General features: G+C 41.8%; 1 protein-coding gene across 8 annotated transcripts in view; it reads right to left on the bottom strand.

Annotated features, from left to right (window-relative positions):
- The window catches only part of fat3a (FAT atypical cadherin 3a), a 176,872-nt gene that overhangs the window by 67,930 nt on the left and 83,172 nt on the right, over window positions 1-25,770 (bottom strand). For 6 of the 8 annotated variants that reach the window (XM_085244878.1, XM_085244876.1, XM_085244877.1 and 3 more), the window contains 7 exons: window positions 25,314-25,524; window positions 21,797-21,865; window positions 18,084-18,223; window positions 5,865-6,140; window positions 5,245-5,455; window positions 2,398-5,126; window positions 910-2,281 (listed from right to left, as the gene is read on the bottom strand). In XM_085244878.1, coding sequence (XP_085101004.1) covers window positions 910-2,281; window positions 2,398-5,126; window positions 5,245-5,455; window positions 5,865-6,140; window positions 18,084-18,223; window positions 21,797-21,865; window positions 25,314-25,524 — 5,008 coding nt within the window. The remainder of the gene's footprint in view (window positions 1-909; window positions 2,282-2,397; window positions 5,127-5,244; window positions 5,456-5,864; window positions 6,141-18,083; window positions 18,224-21,796; window positions 21,866-25,313; window positions 25,525-25,770) is intronic. The other 2 variants (XM_085244880.1, XM_085244875.1) reach the window with 1 other exon arrangement.

The following is a 25,770-nucleotide window of genomic DNA, read 5'->3' on the forward strand; positions in this document are numbered from 1 at the left end:
GGTATTATGGGTCGTTGTTGGGGTTTTCACTGTATTATTTTAGGGTTCTTTACCTTACAATATAAAGGATCTTTAGGGAACAGTTCTTGTGATTTGGCGCTATATAAAGGAAATTCTATTTCATTTATCAAAATTGGCAAAAATTACGGAAAGTAATAATAACTCAATTGCATATTCTATAAAGATTTATGGTTAAGGCGATTTAATGAATTTTAAATGTATCTAATTATAGTATGTTGTTTTTTTCCTGTAGCTCACTGCCCGTTGATCAGCCAAATCACTATGTTTAATCAGACATGCACTTGGAGAGCAATCATTATCCATACTCTATAGTCATTTATGAATATTTTACATTTGATCTGCAGATTTGGACCTTATTCATACAAAGAATATCCCAGGCTGACTTCAAGAAACATTGAAAGATGGTATTTGTTTCCTGAATCCCACAGTAAGAGTCTACTATCTTTTGATCAGTGAAATGAAAATCAATATCACTCCAGTTTTTGCTTCTCTTCATTGTTGTTGTTTTGCATTTTGTTTTAAATTTTGTTTATTTATTTATTTTACATTCTTATTATTTATTTATTTATTTTACTGTGAAACACTTTGTGATTTTTTTCGGTAAAAAGTGCTATATAAATACATTTTACTTAAGTTTTTGCTCAAAAAGAGGCTGGAGAGATCGCTTGATTGTTGCAGGTTTCTCTGTATGTTATTTACACCTGACAGTGTAAAATACTTAGTGACAACTGCTGTTGTGATTTGGCGCTATAAAAACAAAGTGCTCTGAATTGAATTACCTAACGTCAATTGTTGATTTAATTAATAGATGTATTTAAGTTTTTAACCATCAAGATTAATCTGTTATTCCTTAACAATGCAGTAAAAAATATTTGCCTTGGGACTTACCAGTGATGTGATAGCTGACTTGACGGTTGAAGGCAGAGCTATCATCATCTCTAGTTATCAGCACAGCCACAACCTCTCCTGGGCGGTCACTCTCCTGAACAGAACCAAAGATGTGGTTCTCCATGAACCTGGGAGGGTTGTCATTGATGTCTGACAATGAAACTGTGACAGTGGTTGTACTGGAAAGAGTCAGGGTCTCCCCAAGGTCTGAGGCCACCACTGTAAAAGTGTACGAGGGACTAGTTTCATGATCCAGGTCTTTGTGTGTAGTGATCCAACCAGTATTGCTGTCAATGCTAAAAGTGCTGACCAGTGTGTCTGAATCCTCTTTTAACTGGATTAATGAACCAAGTTTATATGTTACCTGGCCATTTGCTCCAGAATCTGGGTCTCTTGCTTGAACTTGAATGATTCTGGTTCCAACTGGCATTCCTTCCATAATGGTGGTATCATATGAGTTGGCCTCAAAAGCTGGTTTGTTGTCATTCAAATCCAATACCTTGACTTCAACTTCAACACAACTCACCGAATCAAGCTTAGCCTGTTGTGCCGTGGCAGTGACTTTGAAGTAGTATCCTTTGATCACCTCGTAGTCCAAAGGCTTATCAAGTTTGATCACTCCAGTATGCTTTTCCACCACAAACACACCATCATGGTTGTTTTCACCAGCCTCTCCATTAACCAGGGCAAAAGTAGTAGAGAGTGATGTAAATTCAAGAGGAGCGTTGAGGTGAACTGTTCCTATGACTGAACCAATAAGAGTGTTCTCTGGTGTATTGAATAAATAATGATATTGGCTAAAGGATGGAATAAAAGTCTCTGGAGAAAGAACGTGGATATAGACAGATACTAGAGAGTGTCTGACTGGATTTCCTCCATCAACAGCCTTCACAAAGAAAGATAATACAGAATTTCTGAAATGGCTGAAACTGCCTTTAGTCACCATCCATCCATTGTCCGGGTCTATCTCCAAAATGTCTACCACTGGTACATTTGCCTCACTGTAAAGTGAATATGTCACTTTAGCATTAATGCCATGATCAGGATCATGGGCCTGAATCTGTGTCACCAAAAAACCTTGAGCCACATCAGATTTCACTGAAGCTCGATACTCTGTGGCACGGAAACAAGGTGCATTATCATTATCGTCCAATAGAGTAACTTGTACTGTACAGTAAGAGACTTGTCCACCTAAATCTTGGGCCGCCACTGTGAGAACAATGTCTTTGTTAGCTGGATCCTCACGATCAAGTTTTTCTGTGGTGTAGATCTGACCATTTGCATCGATGCTAAACTTGTCCTTACCAACATCATTCACAAAGGAATAAGTTATGAGCCCAAACTCTCCTGGGTCTGCATCTGTTGCCTTGACCTGAAATGAAAATTTTGATCACCCTTATCAATTCAGAAAAATACTTTATAGCTACTTAATATACTTAATGTTATTTCTTTTTAATGTATAATTTAATGAATCCTTACTGCACCTACCTGTATAACTTTGGTTCCCACAGCAGCATTCTCTCTTAGCTCCGCCTCATACATATTCTGTCCAAACACTGGACTATGCAGATTGGCCCTCCACACTTTTACATGAACTTGTGCAGTGCTGGTGAACACCCCATCAGATACTGAAACATTGAGACTATAGGCAGGCTCCATTCTTTGCTTACGGTGGCTGGACAGTGTGATTATCCCTGTCTTTTTTTCTATTGCAAAATTCCTTTTTTCATTTCCTGATAAAATACTGTACTCCAACTTGTCAAAATCTGAGCTGTCTGCATCAGATGCCTGGACACAGGTTATAAAGTGACCCCTTGTTGCCAACTCATTCACATATGCCTCATAGAGCAGCTGGTTGAAAACTGGAGGATTGTCATTTATGTCATTCAACATGACTGTCACAGACACTTCACTACTCAGTGGTGGAAAACCATTATCAGTTGCCCTGACAATAAAGTCATATTTTTGGAGTAGTTCATGGTCTAGCATACGAGCTGTCAGGATTAATCCACTGCTACTGTCAATATGAAAGTACTCTGTATTATTACGTGAATTCGAGAAGATCTGGTAGCGGACAACATTGTTTTTCTCTGAATCTTTGTCTGTGGCAACTACTTGGAGTGCTGGCGTTCCAATCATGGCTGTTTCAGATAAAACTACCCTGTAGGTCATTTTCTGGAAGATAGGTGGATTATCGTTGACATCCTGGACAAACACATCTACATCAACCTCAGCATGGGCACCAGTAAGATAGTCTGTGGCTCTAACAGTCAGGTGGTAAGATGATGTTGCCTCAAAATCCAAAGCATGGATGACACTTATGACTCCGGTATCAAAACCAATGTCAAACTGTAGGGATGGATCTCCATCAACAATTGTGTAGATGATGCTTTGTCCTTCAGGGCTTGAGGCATTGATGCCAAGGATAGGTGTGTGCACAGCTACATCCTCATTCACAGCAACAGTATAAAATGATTTGGCAAAAACAGGCATGGCTTTGTTGACTACAGTGATGGGAAACTCTATTGTAGATGAAAGGGGTGGATAACCACTGTCTCTGGCATATATCACCATTCGGTATTCCACATTGGACAAATCAGACTCAAAAGACCTCTTGAGGCTGAGACTACCTGTCTGCCTGTTGATTTCAAAATGACCATGGTCATCTTTGAGATAGTAAGATACTTGCCCATTAATTCCTTTGTCACCATCTACTGCCATGACCCTGAAAATGGGTGATCCTGGTTCAGCTTCTACTTGAACAGCTGCATAATAAGGAAGTCCAACAAACACAGGGGCATTATCATTTATGTCTTCAACTTGGACTCTAACTATGACTCTAGCCACATGGAGAGGGTCATGCTCCTTTCTTGCCTCAACCACCAGTTCATAGAACTCTTGCTCTTCACGGTCAAATGCTATACCTGTGGTCTCGATGACTCCAGATGTTGGGCGAATTTTGAAATGTGTACCAGCATTCAACAAGTTGTACTTTAGTGGTTCATTCAGACGGTTCCCAATAGCATTGACCACAGCTACCTTTGTGATATTCAATATATTCTCTTTAATAGATGAAGAGTAAATACTGTGGGTGAAGCTGAGACCAGAGTCTAGAGCTTCTCTGACAACTATAGTCACCAAAGCCATGCTAGAGAATTTACCATCTGAAACTCTGACACTGAAGCGGAAACGCTCTTTGGAAAAGTTGTTGTTTTTGACTACAATAATTCCACTTGAAGGTTTGATGGCAAAGTGCTGCAGTTCTCCATCAGTCAGAGAGTATATAAGCTCTGTAGTGATGTTTTTGTCAGGGTCTGCAGCTGAAACCTGAAGTGCTTCAACTCCAACATAAGTGGGGAGTAACAGGACTGTTTCATAAGAACTCTGGGTGAAGCGAGGTGGGGAATCATTTGTGTCAATCACTTGTATTGTGACCTCAGTTGGACTTTCTGCTGTCAACTGTGGCGTTCCGTTGTCTCTCACATGTACGTGGAAATGAAAGATAGTAAAGGTTTCATAATCTAAATTAGCAATAGTTCTGATGGAGCCAGTTCCTGAGTCCACGGTGAAGAACATTTTTGCTGTGTCTTCAATAATCTGGTATACCAGCAGTGCATTTTGGTTACGGTCAGCATCAGTGGCTTTTATTACTAGAGGTGAACCATCTAAGTTTAAGACTACACTGTTAATTGGTGCTGCCTCACTAATACTCCCATGGTAGTGAAGCTCCTGGAACACTGGTGGGTTGTCATTATCATCCACTACCTGGATTAACAGAGTAGCATTGGAGGCCATGCCAGCCATGTTAATAGCCTGGACTATCAGTGTGTAAGAAGTTGTAGTCTCATAGTCAAGCGATTTTTGAGTAGTAATCACTCCACTATACTGATTTATCTGAAAAACATGATTGGTATTGCCCTGCTTGATGTCATAATTGAGGGTGGACTGGCTGACAGCACTGACTGTACTGACAGAGGTCCCAACCAATGCATTCTCCATGATTTCAGTCTGATACTCAGGTTGAGGGAACTTTGGACTAGCATTATCAGATAGAGTGACAGCAATCCGCACTATTGTGGTAGTGGAAAGTGGGGGGGAGCCACTGTCAATTACTCTGACAGTGAGAATATAATGGCCTATGCTGGATAGGTCCAGCTCATGCGCAACAGTGATGACACCCAAAACTGGCTCAACTTGGAATGTATTTCCACTGTTTCCTGTTGAAGAGAAAAAAAACAAAAAAAAAACAAAAAAACCCAATAATAGTCAAAATATCAAATTAACGTTCCAACCATGTACATATGTAGGAGCAAGTACTCAGTTGCCATAGCGTACCTGCTTCAATAGAGTAGTGTAGCTCTGCATTCTCGCCTTTATCTTTGTCTAGGGCAGTTACCTGGACTACAGCTGATCCCACTGCTGCTGACTCATATACTGAGCCTTCATACAGAGCACTGGTAAAAATTGGTACGTGGTCATTTACATCTTCCACTTCTATTAGTACACGGACCAAATCTTTTCTGTATGGGAATTCTTGATCCTTTACCTGTGGAGAAAATGATTAAACAAACCTAAATATTTTCTTTAATGATATATATAGGATGAAGATATATGATAAGGTCAAAATAATGTCTACAAAAACAAGCCATTAGACTAGAACTGTTACTCCCTCACTTTCCTTAACCACACATATTTCTCCCGTGTTATGTAGTAGTTTAAAAATTAGATATGTAACTTCTAATGATGCAGTGAGATGTGGATACTGGTTTACTGAATGGTGTAATTTGTAAACCATGTAATTAGTCTGCTGATGTCACCAAAAGGTAGTCCAGCCCAAACAGAGGATTACTGTGTGCTTGCATAATTAAAACAGGAAAACTATCTGTATGATGAATACAATTCTATGATACAGACTTTTAGACCAAAAATAACTCATAGATTAAAGTATATCTTACAGTCACAGTGAGAATGTGTCGTGAACAGGCCTCATGGTCAAGCCTCTGAGTAGTGTAGATAGTGCCCTGGGTGGGATGAATGCGGAACAGACCCATGGTGTTTGGGTCTATGGAACTCTGCAGAGAGTAGGTCAACTGTTGATGCTTATCACGGTCAGATGCCTGAACCTGGACCACTTCAGTGTCAGGTGGTGTATCTTCAGAAACAACGACATCATAAGTTGGTTGGAAGAAGATGGGAGCATTGTCATTGCTGTCCATAACAGTAATGTGAATCTGGAACATGAGGGACATTAAAAAGAGAAAAAGGAAAGAAAGAAAGAACACACTTTAAAATTATAGATATAAACTGTTCATCTTAATGACGTCTTCAGAGTTATATAACTCAGAATTAAAGATTTTGCAACTAAACTAAAGCTTGTCAGTTCAAAATTGTTTTTTGAAACACACCACCCTCCACAACAGAATTTTTGAAAGCTGCATATTAGTGGTTTTTGAGTTGAATCTTAAGCACACAATTTTTCCCTTAAATTATCTCCAAATATAATGGCATCATGTGTGCGTGCATGATGCACGCATGACTAGCAGACTAAGCAGACATGGTGCATGACATACAGTTTACACGAGGCAATTTTATTTCTTATATGAATGTTATTTATTTTAACTGACATAAAGAGGATTTTACAAGTGATAATAATAACAACTGTACTGCATTAAAACATTCAAAACCTCTCTGGGTACATCTCAGGCCCTCTAAAGTACGGAGGCATATGTGCTTTGCTCAAATGAGCAGCAATCAGCAGTAATCAACCAAAGTAATTGTTAGTAAAAACTTGAGGAGATGAACAATTTAAACTGGTCTTATTTCCTGAAAAACATCAAAAAATGTCTTGATGCATGCTCAATCACCCAGGTAAGGAAATCACAGAAAGCTGACTCTGTTCACCTGGACATAGGAGAAATAAGTAGGAGAAATGTTTCATTACTCTTTTAAGTGATTTTTTCAATCTCAGCTGACTGCAGGTTTCCTCAGCCTTATAAACAGTACATTCGCATAATAACCAAACCTAGCACCACTGATTAACAATGGGTCATGAGGTCAGTTTCATGATTGTTAATATGCAAATTGTCATGACCATTGATCAATGACCATGAGTACTATTTACAAAGAGTTGGGGAATAGCTCACAGCATTGTATGATAGTGAAAGAGGTACACTTAGGCCCCCTCCTTGATTTAGAGATGGTCTTTCTCTTTTCACATGAATGGCCTCTTGGCAGCTGACCATGTCAGAAGCTTGCCAATCCTGGCAAAAACTAAGAACAGGGGCCCCAGCAGGCCATCTCCCAAGCCACCGTGAGCAGCCCCAAGAATCACCAAGTACCCACTTCCAGGGGGAGGCAGCAATGGCCTGCAGGGAGCGGTAGGGAGGGGAGTTACATCTCGGTCTTCTTTAGCACTAATGATGCTTGTAATAAATGTAGCCTATTTGCAGCTCTGGAGGTCAGGATCAATAAATTGAAGACTCAAATTCGCACCCTTGAAAAACCTGTAGCTTAGCCAGGCCCCTGTAGCCAGTGCAGCCGAAGGTAGCGTGGCTCCTGCCAGCTGTCTCCCAGCAGATTGTCCCCAGTAGCTGGGAAAACAGGATGGCTGGGTGACGGTGAGGAGGAAGCGCAGTCCTAAACAGAAGCCCATGGTACACCACCAACCTGTTCATGTGTTTAACTGCTTTTCCCCACTTGGCAACACTCCTGTCTGTTCTTAGACATGTGAAGCTAGAGACACCACCAACCATAGTTAATTGTCTTCCAGGTGCCAGAGCAGGCGACACTGAGGGAAATTTAAATCTGCTGGCTAAGGGTAAACATAAATTCAGTAAAATTATAATTCAAGTAGGCAGTAATGACACCCGGTTACGTCAATTGGAGGTCACTAAAAGCAGACTAATTAATGTAATAGATGTAATGTAATAGATTATCGCTCCAACTACAAATTCGAAAGTTGTCTCTTTAGACGCAGAGAATTTGACTGGGTAAATTGGAAAAATTTTTAGCAGTTTAAAGCAAATTTGGATTTGGCTCATTCTTCATAAATTGAGTCAAAATACTGTACAGCTCTCCGGATGCATCTGTTAGGACAAATTATGTAACATCCCAAAGCTTCAATCCAAAGAAAGGCACCAGACAAGGCTGCCCACTTTTCCCCTCACTTTTTGTCATTTTCATTGAACCATCAGCAGCAGCAAACTCCCAAAATGTAGCCTGATGGTGCATTACTTTTCCTTAAAAACAGCCAATTGATAATTCAGCCTGGGCAGCACGGTGGCTACACTGATTCTTTGTGTTTTTGATGATGTTCAGTTTGTCACTGGTTCATTAGTATTTTTTTTCCTTCTTTACTCACGAGTTTGCATGTGTGGAGTTTGTGTGGAGTTTGCATGTTCTCCCCATGTTTGCGTGGGTACTCCGGCTTCCTCCCACAAGCGCGAACTCAGAAGAGGGAGCAGTTAAGATAGTTTGGGTGGGCTAGGGCTGTGGCTTGCCTCAGACATAGGCAATTTGTATATTTGTTTGTGAACCTCCATCTGTTTTGTCTTTCAGGATGCATCAGTGGGGGTCATGAGACTGAGTACTGGGCCTTGTCCCCTGTGTCAATCCAGATGGTTGATGTGGACATCACTATAAATACCTCGGAGTACACATAGATAAACACAATAAACTGGACTGGGTTAAAAACACCACTGCACTATACAGGACGGGCCAGAGTCGTCTCTATTTTCTGAGACAGGAGCACGTTCAGTAAGAGACTGAGATTACCCAAAAGCGATTTATATACACTCAACAAAAATATAAACGCAACACCTTTGTTACTGCTCCCATTCCCCATGGGATGGACGTAGAGACCTAAAATTCATTCCAGATACACAATATAACCATCCCTCCCAAACAGTGGTCACAAATCAGTCCAAATGTGTGGTAGTGGGCACATCTGCTATATTGAGATAATCCATCCCACCTCACAGGTGTGCCACATCAGGATGCTGATCTGACATCATGAGTAGTGCACAGGTGTACCTCAGACTGCTCACAACAAAAGGCCACCCTGGAATGTGCAGTTTTGTCTCACAGCAAAATGCCACAGATGCCACAAGCAATGAGGGAGCGTGCAATTGGCATGCTGACAGCAGGAATGTCAACCAGATCTGTCGCCCGTGCATTGAATGTTCATTTCTCAACCATAAGCCGTCTCCACAGGCGTTTCAGAGAATATGGCAGCATATCCAACCGGCCTCACAACCGCAGACCTCGTGTAACCACACCAGCCCAGGACCTCCACATCCAGCAGGTTCACCTCCAAGATCGTCTGAGACCAGCCACCCAGACAGCTGCTGGAACAATTGGTTTGCACAACCAAACAATTTCTGCACAAACTGTCAGAAACCGTCTCAGGGACGCTCAACTGCATGCCCGTCGTCCTCATCGGGGTCTTGACCTGACTCCAGCTCGTCGCCGTAACAGACTTGTGTGGGCAAATGCTCACATTCGATGGCGTCTGGCACGTTGGAGAGGTGTGCGCTTCACGGATGAATCATGGTTCACATTGTTCAGGGCAGATGGCAGCTGAGAATGTCCCAGTTCTTGCATGGCCAGCATACTCACCGGACATGTCACCCATTGAGCATGTTCGGGATGTGCTTGACCGGCGTTTACGACAGCGTGTACCAGTTCCCACGAATATCCAACAACCTCGCACAGCCATTGAAGTGGAGTGGACCAATATTCCACAGGCCACAATTGACAATCTGATAGACTCCATGCGACGATGTGTTGCACTGCATGAGGCAAATGGTGGTCACACCAGATACTGACCGGTTCTGGGTCCCCAGACTTCCAATAGCGCAAAAAACTGCACATTCCAAGGTGGCCTTTTGTTGTGGGCAGTCTGAGGTACACCTGTGCACTACTCATGATGTCAGATCAGCATCCTGATGTGGCACACCTGTGAGGTGGGATGGATTATCTCAATATAGCAGATGTGCCCACTTCCACACATTTGGACTGATTTGTGACCACTGTTTGGGAGGGATGGTTATATTGTGTATCTGGAATGAATTTTAGGTCTCTACGTCCATCCCATGGGGAATGGGAGCAGTAACAAAGGTGTTGCGTTTATATTTTTGTTGAGTGTATATTAAAGCAGTGGTTCTCAAACTTTTCACAATGAGTACCGCGTCATAAAATATATGGCTCTTCCAGTACCACCCTTATGACTGACATTAATGTACAGTAATAAAGGCCTATTTAATACCACATACAGTTTACACGAGGCAATTCTATTTCTTATATGAATGTTATTTATTTTAACTGACATAAAGAGGATTTTACAAGTGATAATAATAACAACTGTACTGCATTAAAACATTCACAACCTTTCTGGGTACATCTCAGGCCCTCTAAAGTACGGAGGCCTATCTCCCTCACCACACTCCCTGCCGGTGGCTGATGCCCTCAGACGTTGGTGTGTTGGTGGTCCTTGTCGTCTGGGGCTGGGCGCTCATGTATGTACCGGCTCACTCCTGGTGGCCGATTGGCGGGGCCGGGTGCCTGTGGCCCGGCTGGTCTCCTTCCGGGGGGTGGGATGCCCTCAGGCCTCTGGGCCTGAAGCTCGGTCCTCTCTGGCACAGCTGGCTGCCGGCAGAGCCCGCGGGCACGCCACTGCAACCCCCTCTGGCCTCTGCTCCGTAGCTGCGGGGTGACCTCTCCTTTGGGGCTCTACTCAGCTCTTCCCAGGAGGGTGGCACGGTTCCCCCCCCCTTTGGTGGTCCTCCTCGGGTCCTTGTACTCTGGGGCCTCTGGATATCTGGGGCCTGGAGCTCCTCCATACCTGCTTCATACCCTGGTGGACAGGGCTATGGCTCCCCCCACTCCCTAGCAGATCGTTACATGGAGAAACCTTTGGAATACAAGCATGCTGATCCACACAGGTGTGCACACAGGTGTACACACGGGTGTTCACAGACGCGGACTACAGCTTTCTTGGCTGCTGCCTCAAAGCACATTGTGCGCTGTCTATCTTGCGTGCTGCACAATATCGTTTATTATTTAGTATCTACTGTTATCTACTGCTAGCTAGTTTATTGTGATGGTGCTGTTTTTTTATTATGTTGCTCTTGTGTTGTTTGCTTTCTCTTCTGTTTTTTTCTCCATACAGGTGATCCAGGTGCTTTGTTTGTTTTTCTTTTTTTCTTTCTTTCTTCCCCCCCCTTCTCACCGTCTCTTCTCCCCTTTGGTTTTCTTTCTCTCCCTCTCTTTCTTTCATTCTTTCTCCCTGTCCTATCCCCCAGTCATGTCTGTCCCGTTTGTAGCAACTGAAAATAAAATAAATTCATAATTATAATAAAGGTCAATCAAATGGACCAATATGGCAAGGCCATGATGATCCACTTGGTAAAATAAATCCGCTTGGCATCTTTCTTGGCCTTAAGACAACAATTCTGATGGCTAAAGATCCAAACGGGACACAAAAAAATAAATAAATAAATAAATAAATAAATAAATAAAACATTCACAACAGGTGGGATATCCAATCTTTAAGTGATGACCTGATGAAACCTGCTTCCCGGTCCAAACTACGCTACATTTATTATGGCTGTTGTGTTTTTACCATGTTTTAATGCTTTATATTTTGTTCTATTTAATCTGAACAAGCCCCTAAAAAAGTCAGTGATCACTGCTGGGCTCTCTCGGTTTTTATCTTCACTATTCCTTTTAAAGCTCAGTTTTCAAAACCTTACAATGTAACTACAGCCCAGCCCATGCAGCAGTATATTAATGACTAAACTTATATTGCAGTTGTTCTCCTGACTGAAGTTTGGTCTGTTAACAGCACCCTGCCATGCAATTACATTTGTTCCTAACCATCGGGAACCCTCACTGAGTGGAAAAAAAGTTAGTATTCATCCTCCAGCTTCACTGTGTTTATATTATGCCATAACCACAGTTGTGTAGCTAGCCACTACGCAGCACATCATTATATACCAGCTAGCCAAACTTCAGTAACCCTACAAACGCCACTGCTGTTTAGTTTTCTGTCTTCATTTGTGCCGGAAGTGATAGCAGAGCTGTACTGTACGTTTTAATTTTTGCTGTGGCGATTAAGCTGCCGGATTTTTGGCTTCATGACCCTCCTTCATGGTTTGTGCACGTCGAAACTCAGTTTGCTCTTCGTGGCATTTTGGCCAACGACACAAAATACCATCATGTGTTGCTGGATCTGTTGTTCACCCACCGTGTGATGACCCTCCTCTGGGATCCCCCACCCAAGGGAAATACATCGCTCACAAGGGCTGCTGCTGTGGTGCTACTCCCTCTCCAATGCAGAGCAGGCGAAAAACTCCTCTCTCTCGGGCCTGGGTGATGGTACTGGACTTGAGGTCACGGAGAGCACGTCGTCCTTGCTAGGAACGGATGACGGTGGATTCCTCTTCACTCACGTCTTCCTACAACAGTTGCCGGTGCGAGCTGGCCTCGCCAACTCCCCGCTGCTGGCCGCGAAGGATTACCACTCACTTGCAGAAGAAGTGAATCGCATTCTCCTGGATACTAGGAGCTTCGGCATCCAGGCAAAAGTTCCAGACTCACCGATGGCATCTCCCGCGCCCCCACCGATTCTCCCGGGGGCCTCAAACTCATCAGTGGTGGCCAGTGTTGGGAAGGTTACTTTTAAAATGTATTCCATTACAGAATACAGAATACATGCCCCAAAATGTATTCTATAAGCCGAAAAGTAGCTTTACTTTGTTGTGTGGGTCAACTTTTCTTGCGAGAGACAGAGAGAGGCGTTGAAAGGCTGCTCCAACAGAACTTATTGTTTTCGGAGGAAAACACAAACACGGTGTACAGTCGAGTCTTAATAGCTTACTTACAACTGGGCTCGTCAGGCACTCTTCTTGGCTGAAGTGGTTATTAGAATATTCTTTATTGTCATTGTCACAAGTACAATGAAATTGAAAGATGTTATTATATTTACATGCTTCCAGCTCCCGTTTTTCCTCGATGACAACTCGTACCTTTCCACTCCCCTTTTTCTCCCTCCTCGCACTCACAGACCCATAACGTGTATGGCAGTCCATTCTCCCTGCAACACAGACTACACTGCCCATGATGCTACATTCTTTAGAGCTATGCTTGTAGTATTCTGCCTGTTAGCTTAGCACAACAACAACAACAACAACGAAAAGGCACTCTCTCACCCAGGAAACACACAGTCGCAGAGAGAGAGAGCCTGGAGCCTGGGGCTCGCTCGGGCCTCTTCGGAGGTGGGGTGCCCTCGGCCTCTCGGCCTGGGGCTCGGTCACTCAGGCACGGCTGGCTGCCGGCGGAGCTCACGGGCGCGTCACTGCAACTCCCCCTGGCTTCTGCTCCGCGGCTGCTGAGTGAGCCCTCATCTGGGACTCTCCTCAGCTCTTTCTGGGACAGTGGCGCGGCTGCCCCTCTGTTGGTCTTCCTTGGTCTCTTGTGTTCTGGGGGCCTCTGGATGTCTGGAGTTTTGATCTCCTCCATACCTGCTTCATACCCTGGAGGACGGGGCTGTGGCCCCCCCACACCCTCTAGCAGATCATTACATGAAGGAACCTTTAAAAAAAAAAAAAAAAACAAGCGCGTCCATGCTCACAGGTGTACACACGGGTGATCACACCCACAAACTACACCCGTTTTGGCTCCTACCTCAAAGCACACTGTGTTCTGTTGATCTTATGTGCTGCACAATAATGTTTAATATTTAGTATTTACTGTCATATTCCCATATATCATTGTGATGTTGTTTATTCTATTACTCTTGTTCTCTTCTGCTTGTTTTCTTTTTTCTTTCTCAGCAGGTGATCCAGGTGATTGATATATGCATTTTTTTCTTTTTTTTTTTTTCTGCTCATTCTGTTGGTTTTTGTCTTTTGCCCTTCTCCCCTGTCTCTCTTCTCAGCTGTTTCTCTTTCCCTCTTTCTTTCTCCCCTTCTTTTCCCCAGTCAAGTCTGTCCCGTATTCAGTAAGTGAAAATAAAATGAACAATAAAAGGTGAATCAAATGGACCATTACGGCAAAGCTGGGATGGTCAATTTGGTAAAGTAAATCCGTTGGGCATCTTTCTTTGCCTTTAGACAACAATTCTGATGGCAAAAGAGCCAAACGGGACAGGCAAAAAAAAAAGAAAAAAAAGAATACCACCTTTTTAAACGGTAACTGTAACGGAATACAGTTACTCATATTTTGTATTTTAAATACGTAACGGCGGTACATGTATTCCGTTACTCCCCAACACTGGTGGTGGCTGAGATCGCAGCACGGTGGCACCGTGGAAAAGGGCTGTGTTTTTACAATCATTGTGACAGCGCCATGCCGCTTTTGCACGGAAACAAATCCGCCAGCGCTCCGTAGAGGCCGCGACTGCTGGAAAGGTTACTCTTTATAGAGGAGTCATGCTCGGGGAAACGTTTGCTGGTCGACTCCAGCTCCCAGAAGGGCCTCAGGAACGCTCGTGTTGTCTTTGCATATATATTGCGTATATTATTTAATTTTTTTTTTTAAAATTGGGGATTTCCCGCACACCACCAGAGAGAGCCCGCATACCACACTTCGAGAAAGACTATATTAGGGCTATTTCTTATATTTTATAAACGTTGTAAGTAGAGCTGGGTGATATGAGATTTTTTCATATCACGATGTTTTTTTCATTTCAGGCGATAACGATATCTATCACGATATAAGCCAAATAACTATATTTGTAAGATTTAAATGTGCCGTTGCTCACAAGTAAAATGTGAAATAATCAGCAGCTTGTTTTTATTTAAATATTTATTTCCCATAATAAGTTCAACAGGGTAGATGTACTTAAGGAACATGAGACCTTTTCAGATAAATAAAGGCAAATATTGCAAACTACACAAAAGGCAGCCGCTAAAGCGTTTAAGTTTCAAAATAGAACAAACGAAACAGACTAAATTGTCAATTCCACTTAGAAACAAAATATTAATTCTAAAAATAAATCTTAGTTTGTTTTACAGAAGAACAGACAAAACTGACTATCTTTTGTCAATATCAAATAAACTGAGAACTAAAAGGAAATTCTCAATCTCTCCTTGTTGTATAGCTTAGCTTTTCAAACAGTTTTAACAGTTACTTTAGTCTGACAAAAGCCGAATGACGAATTAGCGCTTCCAGTCAGAGACTGAGGCTACGTCCACACGTACACAGGTATTTTTGAAAACGGAGATTTTCCGTTTCCGTTTTAAAAAATAATCCCGTCCACACATAAAGGGAGAAATGAAGGAAAACGCTGCTATGAACATGCCAAAGCAGCAGGTGGCGCTAGATTCCTAACCGTGCAGAAATGTTGGCCAATCAGAAGTCTAGAAGCCTCGGTGGGAAAAAGTAAACAAAGCTGGGGCATAGAAGCAGAACCGAGTCGTATGTGTGGAGGGAGAGTAACTGTGTGTATATGTAAGCATTTAAACACTGCAGAGAGTAGAATTAACAGTAACAGTATTGTAGAAATTCATTTCTCCGAAACAATAACGTGGCACACAGTGTGACGCATGCACCAGTTTACTGTATTTCCAGACTTGCTTTCGGCACAATTTACAGTGCACGCTACTCTGTTTTTTGTCAGACTTGAAATAGCCGAAATACCTTCACACTACGGAACTTCTATGGCTCTTCCGTTCGACAATCTCTCCGGCATTGGAACCATCATCTGTTTTCTCTTCGGTCACGCTCGGTTGATTTTTCTAGTCGGCACACTCATTTCCGCCATTATGCGCTGGCTCCATTACCCGCTGGCTGCTTCCCAAACAAACACACGTGCGGCTTGGCATTTGTGCTGTACGTAACAAGTCACGCGACGTGACGCTGCGGCTGTGATTGGTTCGGCTCTGCGCTACTTAATTTGGATCGGCAGACCTTTTATTTTTTTTTTTTAAGAGGACAAGAGCGGCGAGGTCTATCGCGATAGCTTAATTTCTCTATCGAGTAAAAGTTATATCGCGATACATATCGTTATCGTTCTATCGCCCAGCTCTAGTTGTAAGATATTGTATTATTTAATTTGTTCAGTCTGTTATTGTTATTGTCTTGGAGCAACTGTAACCCACATAATTTCCTCGGGTATAATTAAAGTATTCTGATTCTGACCCTTGTTTCTGCCTGTAGTACTGACCGTTGTATGGTTGGTGCTAAGTGTGGTCCTGTTCCTTAGGTTGGGGTCATCCTGTAATCTCTTAAAAACTACTTCTACTGCTTTAGTGACTGGAAGACAAGTGAAGAGAGATGTAACATCATACGAGACCATTGTTTCATCTGCCTCCATGATGACATCGCTCACCCTTCTCAACAAAATCCAAGGTGTTCTGGATGTGGTGTTTAGAGCTGCCTACCAATGGGTTGAGGATCAAAACTAAAAACCTTGAGATGTTATAGGTGACCGAGTTGAGCATACAGACAATTGGTCTTAAAGGTACAAACTGTTTATTAGCAAGAGAAGCCTACAGAGAGTCTATGGTGCTCCTCTTGGGAAAGCAAATGTGTTTGACACAACAAAGCATTCAGACCAGATTCTTTGGTTGTGGTCTGAAGGGGTGTTGCACCAAGAACCTCCTTGGGATTGGTTTGGTCAATAGGAAATGGTTGCAGTTACCTGTTGTTTGCATGGAAGATGCTGATTTGTCCACAAATACTTACCATTTACTCTATGAGCTTAAGTACCCGGGCCTCCACCAGATATTCCTAGTCTGTTTTCCAGGTATATCTGGCATTCTTCCTAGCCTACTGACCCAATTCATCACTAGATAGTCATGAGTTGACAGCTCTTTCTCCTTATCCAAATGTCCAAAACAAATGACCTCAGATCAGATAATATATATTTTAAAAAAAACAGATCACTGAAATTTGGCATAAGGTGCTATGATACCAAGTACACCACTTTAGATTCAAACATGGTGTTTTTTATGGCCAACCCATACCTATGACAGAAGTCCAATAAAAAACAAACAAACACAACACTGGTTTATCAGGCTATTCCTCCCAAGCACACCTTTCCAGCTCCATATTTGCACACATGAGTGAAAAAATCTCTTGGGAGAACTATGAATTCCCCAGACAGACTAACTAAAGACTCAAAGAAGGCTGGGAATTCTGAACTATTGTTCTGGGCATGGACAGAGGTAATGTGGTGGTGGTCTTTAGCCAGGGACTTGTGAGTGTCCTCACACCCACCCAGCTACTCTCACCACAGGCCACTCCAGAAAATGATTACAGTCCAGCCATTCTCCAGGAGTATGGTTCCAGAACCCTTACTATACACTGAGGTATATTTATTCGGTAGCACTCCATGTCCTGCACTTGCTCAGATTCCTTCCCCACCAGTGACGTGATGTTCCACATCCCCAAAAACGAATGTATTACAGAGGATACACAGGCCCAGGACTCCACGTTTGTCTACCACCCTGCCTAAGGAATCTATTGTAATCCAAATGTCAGAATTATTATGGAAGGTATTTCTAAATAAGGGGACCAGTCTGAATAGTCTGAATAGAAACACTAATTGTTCTTTTCATTCCTATCCTCTGTAAACCCAGTGGAATGGTAAAATAAAGTTCTTACAACTTACACTTCTTGTCATTACAAACATGATGGGAGTGGAAACTGGTGACATAATCACAACCTCTAACTTACTGGTTTGCATTACTGGACATTTCTGGTAAATGGGTTGGTTCTTATATAGCATTTTTCTACTCTACTGGAGCATTCCAAGCACTTTATAAAACATGTTTCTTTCATTCATACCCATTAATACAAGCACTTTTTTCTCTGCTTTTTCTACCTAAATGCTATCTAACTTTTTTTTTTTTTTTCTATCTAACATTCATACACATTTACAGTCCTGCTCTACCTCCTGAGCTGCAGCCACCCCAATGTATCACACAATCTTTCTGTTCCATGAATTTACATGTAAATAATTTAGCTGAAATATTTTCATGTCCCTAAACATGATTTTTATCTATCTGGTCATATGTACCAATTCCTATCTGGTGAATATTTTCCAATTTTAAAAGGCAATAAAGTCCACATTTTGAAATTTTTTCCACGTTTTGACACAAGACTGTGCTACAAAATCAGTTGAAATGTACCAAACTGTAGGCAACGCTGAAATAAAGGAAAAGTGGTACCTGGGTATATGCAGTGTTGGTGCCATCTGTAGCCTGCACTGTCATGTTGTAGAAGGAGCACTGTTCAGCATCAAGAGGTTTGGCAATGATGATGGTGCCCACAGTCTTCGCTACATCAAACACACTGTCACTGTTCCCACCTGCACCACAGCACAAATGTCAAGCAAGAAAGGATGGCCAAAAAATGCAGCTCATACCTACTTTGAATGCACACGAGTTATGATGAATATGTGAATAAACACAAAAACCACACAATTTTATTTTGTGGATCAGTGGGTTCCAGTCATGTAAAACATGCGTATGCGTTACTGAGTCCTGAAATGCATGAATTGTTTTTTGGGGTTTTTTTGTACAATCCTAATCAGTAAATTAACCAGTGCAGTGTTGGGATAAGGGCAGAGAACATGACTAGAGACCATTGCCTAAGAGTTTGTGATAGTGCAAAGGAGGAAAGGATGGCTGCTGACAGGTTTAAGCTCTTCCATCACACACAAACACACATCACAAACTCCTATACACCACAGATTACATATAATAATATATAATATACAGCATATGCTATAAAATGCCAATATGAAGCAAGAATCACAGTAACACAGTAAAGCAACAAGCAAAAACACTTTCCATGCTGGTAGTACCCCTCCCTTTTGCTTAGAGTGTGCTGCAGTTTGAGTGTGTTATTGCAAAAATTTCTCATCTATTTTTGTTTTTGGCTATTTTTCCTAGTTTTTGTTTGCTTTGTGAAGTTGGTGGACTAGGGTGTTGGGAAATGGGGGCAGCTGACTAGCAATCATGCCATGAAGCTGGTTCTAGCTGTCAGCTGCTCAGTGGGGGATTATAACGCGCCTGTGGGTGAGTTGGTTGGGTATGGAGGTATGGAATCAATCTCCCAAATGACTAATGCAGTGGCGATGTTTCTGGACAGCACAAATTGTATCAAGTTGTTGACAGCGGTGGAGTGATTAAAGACACCCTCACTCCTGTTCTCTCTCTGGTTAATCCTATTTTGTCACCATCCTGCTCCACCTTTCATCAAGAATGAAGTGTTAGAGGAAGAGTTATCTAGTCTCCTTTAAACTATTTAACTATTTTACCACAAAGAGATAAATAGCGTAATTAAAATTATTGATGTTACATCAAAAGGAAGATCTCACTCAGTCTGGGGAGAGTGAGGGAGATGGCAGTGGCACTGCTGTCACATTTTGTTGCCTTGGTGGCAAAAAGACTTGCAGAGTAGCTGGATTCTAAGGAAGGTTTGCTAGCCCTCAGGCCATCCCTCCATTCTGCAAACCGCCAGATTAAAATATAAGAAATGACACAAATAACAATCAAAGTGCAATCAAAAGAGAGAAAAAGATGAAGGGGATGGACTGACAGTGAACATGTAGAGAAAGGTGAACAGTATTAATTAATATTATATTAAATGCTCATAATTTGCTGACAGATGTATTTATTTTATTCTTATTTTTAATAATTATGATGTGTATTGAATAACCCTCAGCTTTGTTTGCTTGTTGCATATTGTCTCTTTTACCCCAGGAAGGGGTTAAATGAGAATGAAAAATAGAGTAAAAAAAAAAGTAAAGTAAGAACAATAGCAAGCCGGTGGTGAATGGGTGAATGTAGGTATCAAGAGGCTAAGCAAAAGACCAGTGGGGGAAAAAAGGAATGGAGAGATGCAGGTATAACAAAGAAACAAATGGGACAGAGTAGCTGAATCTGTGTGTGTGTGTGTGTGTGTGTGTGTGTGTGGGGGGGGGGGGGGGGGGGGGAAGTATCATTCTAGTTTTCTAGTTTTTTGTTGTTATTGTTTATTTATCAAATTAATTCAATTTATAGAATGCCAAATCACAACAACAGATACCTCAAGGTGCTTTATATGGCAAGGAAAATACATTACATTAATACAGTTATATAATACAATCAGAATATCCCTATGGACAAGCACTTTGGTGAGAGTGGGAAGGAAAGACTCCCTTTTAACAGGAAGAAACCCCCAGCAGAGCCAGCCTCAAGGAGGGGCAGCCATCTGCTGCTTTTTGTTTTATTTGGAACATTATGCTTCACCTATGTGTACTTTGCCACCGGCCATTATAAATGGCTCACCTTTAGTTCACCCAAGTTAGTATTAATGGCCCAATGAAGCTTTCTGGAGCATTGGAGCCTATATTGAAAAAAGGGATCATTACTCAAAGCTTTTCACCACAGTCCTCTTTTGTGGCATCTGGTGGCCCAAAATATGAAGAACAGCTTAAATCTACAATTTAAAATTAACTGCTTCATTATGATTCCCCACTCTATACAGCTGAGTTGACAGCCTCTGTTTAATATTATGTGACAATTCTGTCTGATATCAGGCTACCATTGTGGTGCATTGAAGATGTCTTGATGCTCTCTCAATCATCCAGGTAAGTAAACCCCAATAGGCTGATTCTGTTTATCTGGACGTAGCATTTTCAGTGGGAAAAATATTTCGTCACTCATCCAAGTGACTTCTTCAGTCTGAACTGACTGCTGGTTTCCCCAACCTTATAAAAAGTACATTGCATAATGACTGAAACTAGCCCACGCAACAATGGGCTGGGAGGTCAGTTCCTTGATGCAAATTCTCATGACCACTGATCAACAACTACTGGACAGCTGGACATTTGTCAAAGCTAGGAAGTCACCTAAAGAAAGCTCCAGCCAATCCAAGAGAGAAGGACAACTGCTGCCAACACGAAAAACCTGTAGTGATCTCGTACGTGTCAGGAGTATCAGAACAGCTGAAACGCATTTTTTCTAAACACAGCACCTCTGTGATTTTTAAACCCCAAAAAACACTGCGCCAAAAATTGGTCTACCCTAAGGATTGGGTCCCCTGACACAAACAGAGTAATATAGTGTACGTTGTTAAGTGCCAGGAGGATTGCAATGATTTATACATCGGCGAAACCAAAAAACCTCTAGTGAAGCAGATGGCACAACAGAGAAGAGCTTCCTCGTCAGGCCAGGACTCCGCACACCATTTGCACCTACAGGCCAGTGGACACTCTTTCAATGATGAGGATGTACACATCCTGGACAAGGAGGAACGCTGGTTTGAGCAGGGAGTCAAGGGGGGCATTTACGTGAAAAGGGAAAGACCATCTCTGAAATGTGGAGGGGGCCTGAGGGTAGATTTTTCACCATTTTTACAATGCTGTAATTGCAGCCATTTCCCCAACTTTCTGTGAATTGTACTCATGTCCATTGATCAGTGGTCTTTGATCAATGGGCTTTGGTCAGTAGTTGTTCATCAACTGTCATGAGAATTTGCATATTAAAGATCAAGGAACTGCGCTTCCAGTCCATTGCTCCTTCAGTGAGCTAGTTTCAGTCATTATGCAAATGTACTGTTTATAAGGTTGGACAAAAAAAATGTTTCCCTTTTTTTTCCCCTTTTTGTATTGTTTTACTAAACCTGCATCCCTTCAACTAATCTTGGCTACAACAGTCCATCCATCTCTCTCTCTCTGCCTCACACATACACAGAGAGAGACACATACACACATGCGCACATTCGAAAAACCAGCCACATCCAACTAATCAGTTATAGCACAGGCACCACAAGCACAGATAACAAGCAGAGGGGTGCATCATTAGTGCAAAAACAGTAAAATAAAGAATGACAGAAAAATAATGAAAATAGGGTGCTGAGAAGGCAGAAAATAGCAGTAGTGGAAGGGAGATACCTTCTGAGGAACAGTTCCTGCCACAAGTGCTCTGCAGAATATAGAACATCTCACGGAAAGACCTGGGACCTTATGGGCATGAAGCATTGAGAAGAGACAGGAAAGATGAGGTGAGACAGAAAGGTCAGAGAGCCTCCAGGGGAAGGACAAAAGAAAGGAGAAGAACTATCTGGGTTTATACAGTGCTGTGCAAAAGTATTTGCCTTTATCCTGATTCCTTATTCTTTTGCATATTTGTCACTAAATGATGATTGCATTTATTACGGGCCATCAGAATTAGAATACTTTATTAATCCATAATGACATTATATGGCACCCAAACCTACCTAGCTCTGTGTGCAAAAGTAATTGCCTCCCTTGTTAAATCATGAATTAACTATCATTAACCAGTGTGGCGGGGCATGGTGTTATGGTATGGCTGCAGGGGAGGCTGACACACCGGAGCTCCATCAGTTCATCATGCCTCCCCTGCAAAAGACTTGCTGGGACCTGAGGTTGTGGTTGTTGTGTGGGGTGTAGCCGAAAAGCAGCAACTGAATAAAAAGTGCTAAAAAGAGCAAACTATGTGGTCAGGTCCGTCATTCCTGTGCCACACTGAGTTTAGTTTCATTAGACACACTCAGGTCTGATTACTGATGAATCAAGCACAGAAATGAAAAAGAACCTGTCCAACAAAGTGATGTACGTTAAGGTCTCAAGTAGCAACACATCATACCACTATCTGAAGAAACAGTTGAGAAACAAAGCTATTGACATCTATCAGTCTGAAAAAGGTTACAGAGCAAATTGTAAGGTTTTTAACCCATTCTGATATTAACATGTATTTAGAAAGGCTGAAAGGTTTACTGGATGATCACTTGGGGCAAAATTTTATATTTTATGCGTGTAGTTTATCCATCAGAAAATGCTTTTTTGCTTGAAGTTATTGAAGTTAAAATAATGTACAGGGTGGGCCATTTATATGGATACACTGTAATAAAATGGGAATGGTTGGTGATATTAAAGTCCTGTTTGTGGCACATTAGTATATGTGAGGGGCAAACTCCTCAAGATGGGTGGTGACCATGGTGGCCATTTAGAAGTCAGCCATCTTGGATACAACTTTTGCTTTTTTCAATAGGAAGAGGGCCATGTGACACAAATTGCTAATGTCACAAGAAAAACAATGGCGTGCTTGTTTTCAACATAACTTTATTCTTTCATGAGTTATTTACAAGTTTCTGACCACTTATAAAATGTGTTCAATGTGCTGCCCATTGTGTTGGATTGTCAATGCAACCCTCTTCTCCCACTCTTCACACACTGATAGCAACACCGCAGGAGAAATGCCAGCACAGGCATCCAGTATCCGTAGTTTCAGGTGCTGCACATCTCGTATCTTCACACCATAGACATTTGTCTTCAGATGACCCCAAAGATAAAAGTCTAAGGGGGTCAGATCGGGAGACCCTGGGGGCCATTCAACTGGCCCATAACGACCAATCCACTTTCCAGGAAACTGTTCATCTAGGAATGCTCGGACCTGGCACCCATAATGTGAGTTTTTCTTGCTGGAAAAATTCATTGAGTTTATTGATGAAGAATGGACCCACTATCGTTGTACCCCATATACCACACCAAACCATCACTTTTGTTGTTCCAACAGTCTTGGAGGGATCCATCCAATGTGGGTTAGTGTCAGACCAATAGCGGTGGTTTTGTTTGTTAACTTCACCATTCACATAAAAGTTTGCCTCATCACTGAACAAAATCTTCTGCGTGAACTGAGGGCCCTGTTCCAATTTTTGTTTTGCCCATTCTGCAAATTCTTTGCACCGATCTGGGTCATCCTCGTTGAGATGCTGCAGTAGCTGGAGTTTGTAAGGGTGCCATTTGTGAGTAGCTAATATCTGCCGAAGGGATGTTTGATTAATGCCACTCTCCAGTGACATGCGGCGAGTGTTACACTGTAGGCTCTTGCTGAATGAAGCTAGGACAGCCACTGATGTTTCATTAGTGACAGTTTGCTCTGAAATCTGCTGCAATGACCCGGTTACTGCGTTCACCAGATATCAACACAATTTCGATCCGCTCCTCACGTGTTAACCTCTTCAACATGTCAATGGCTGTGAACAAAGAGAAACTTATAAATAACTCATGAAAGAATAAAGTTATGTTGAAACCAAGCACACCATTGTTTTTCTTGTGACATTACCATTATTGGTAATGTGACACATCAAACTTATGTTTGATGTGTCACATGGCTCTCTTCCTATTGAAAAAACAAAAGTTGTATCCAAGATGGCCGACTTCTAAATGGCCACCATGGTCACCACCCATCTTGAGGAGTTTGCCCCCTCACATATACTAATGTGCCACAAACAGGACTTTAATATCACCAACCATTCCCATTTTATTACAGTGTATCCATATAAATGGCTCACCCTGTACATTGGAAATAACATGAAAGTGCAGTTGTTTTTTATTGCATCATCAGCTGGGATTCCTGGTCTGTGTCTTTTGCCAAATTTACAAGTGATGATCACATATACCCATGATCACACACACTACATGGTCTTTCAGTTGACTTACCTGTGCTGCTGTAATGCTAAATATTCTATGTTTTATCCTTTTTTTCCTTTTTAAAAAAAAAATTAAATAAAATGTTTACCTTCTTCATATTGTTTCCTAAATAACTAAAACACATTTTTTCAAGTTTCAGATTATGAGAAACCATCATTACACACAAATGAAGTGAGAAAAATGTGTTTGAAGTGAGAGTGACATGGACAGAAAACAGAGAAAAAATACAAAGAGAGGCAGAGCTAAGGAGAGCCAGAAGCACAAGTCAGAAGGTATCTCCAGGTTAATGTACACTGACTAGAAAGACAAAAAGTGTATTGTGGGAATGTCTGTCGTCCCCTGTCGCATTTATCTATATATTTTGGGCTGATTGGAGCCAACAATACATCACAGCTAGAGACCTGTCAGAGTACAAATACGGTCTTTTTTTGTTTGTTTGTTTTAAATACATTACTCACTCTCTAAAGTCTAATTGTTTTTGATCTGGTAATTTGTGCTGCTTCTGATACAATGTGGGTTGTTACTGCAATGAACTTGGCTAAACTATGTTTATTAATTAACACAGTTTTAGTTGATCACTCCCCTCTAGTTGACATTTGTTTTGTGATAGCAGCATAATATTAAATTGCCCTGCTTAGTAAATATAGCTGTGAATACTTCAATGAAACAATCCTTTTTTTTTAAAACAAAGAGAGAAAAATAAACAAATGTATCTAATTTAAGTTTCATCCTGATTTTAATCCATATTAGACTACCAACAGATTACTTGAACTGGGATCTGAGAAGCTGTCACTATGGTAACTGGGATGGGGAGAACATACCATGCAGACCACTGTGTCTGAGCTGTACCTAATTTATACCAACACAACATGCATCAAACCTGAGCACACCCTTCCTTACACAACAAAACCCTCAAGTGGTTTACGAAGCATACTCCATTACAGGGGCATTTTACCTGTGATGTCAAACCACAAAGGGGTGGAGCTCTGCTGCATAGATACCACACCCACAATCTCAGCCACCCTGTCATTCTCCATCACAGTGAAATTGTAGAATGGTTCATCAAAAATCAGCGGTAGAGTGAGAGCTGGCGGTCGGCGGATCCACTCAATGTGCAGTCGCGCTGTGGAGGATTTCTGAGGACGTCCATTGTCTGTTGCTTTGATCTGAACATAGAGGAAAAGAAAGGCAAAGGGTCTTTTGCAGACTAAAATATTTCCATATGCTATGATACAATATACCCCACAACTATATCACGCCATTCTTGAAGTCCACAGTATTCATCACTTTAAACGTTAACGTGTTTGCTGTGTTTTCGGTTTTTAGCTGGCATCAAATACAGACCTTCCACAAGTTGAAAACTTAGATTTCCTTATTTGTTTTGGTATGCTGGTTGATTATTTCTTTGTTGT

The sequence above is a fragment of the Mchenga conophoros genome, linkage group LG14, assembly GCF_057382185.1.
Source record: "Mchenga conophoros isolate Kocher_MC1m ecotype Shallow Benthic linkage group LG14, M_conophoros_male_GT1.1, whole genome shotgun sequence".
NCBI classification, from domain to species: Eukaryota; Metazoa; Chordata; class Actinopteri; order Cichliformes; family Cichlidae; genus Mchenga; species Mchenga conophoros.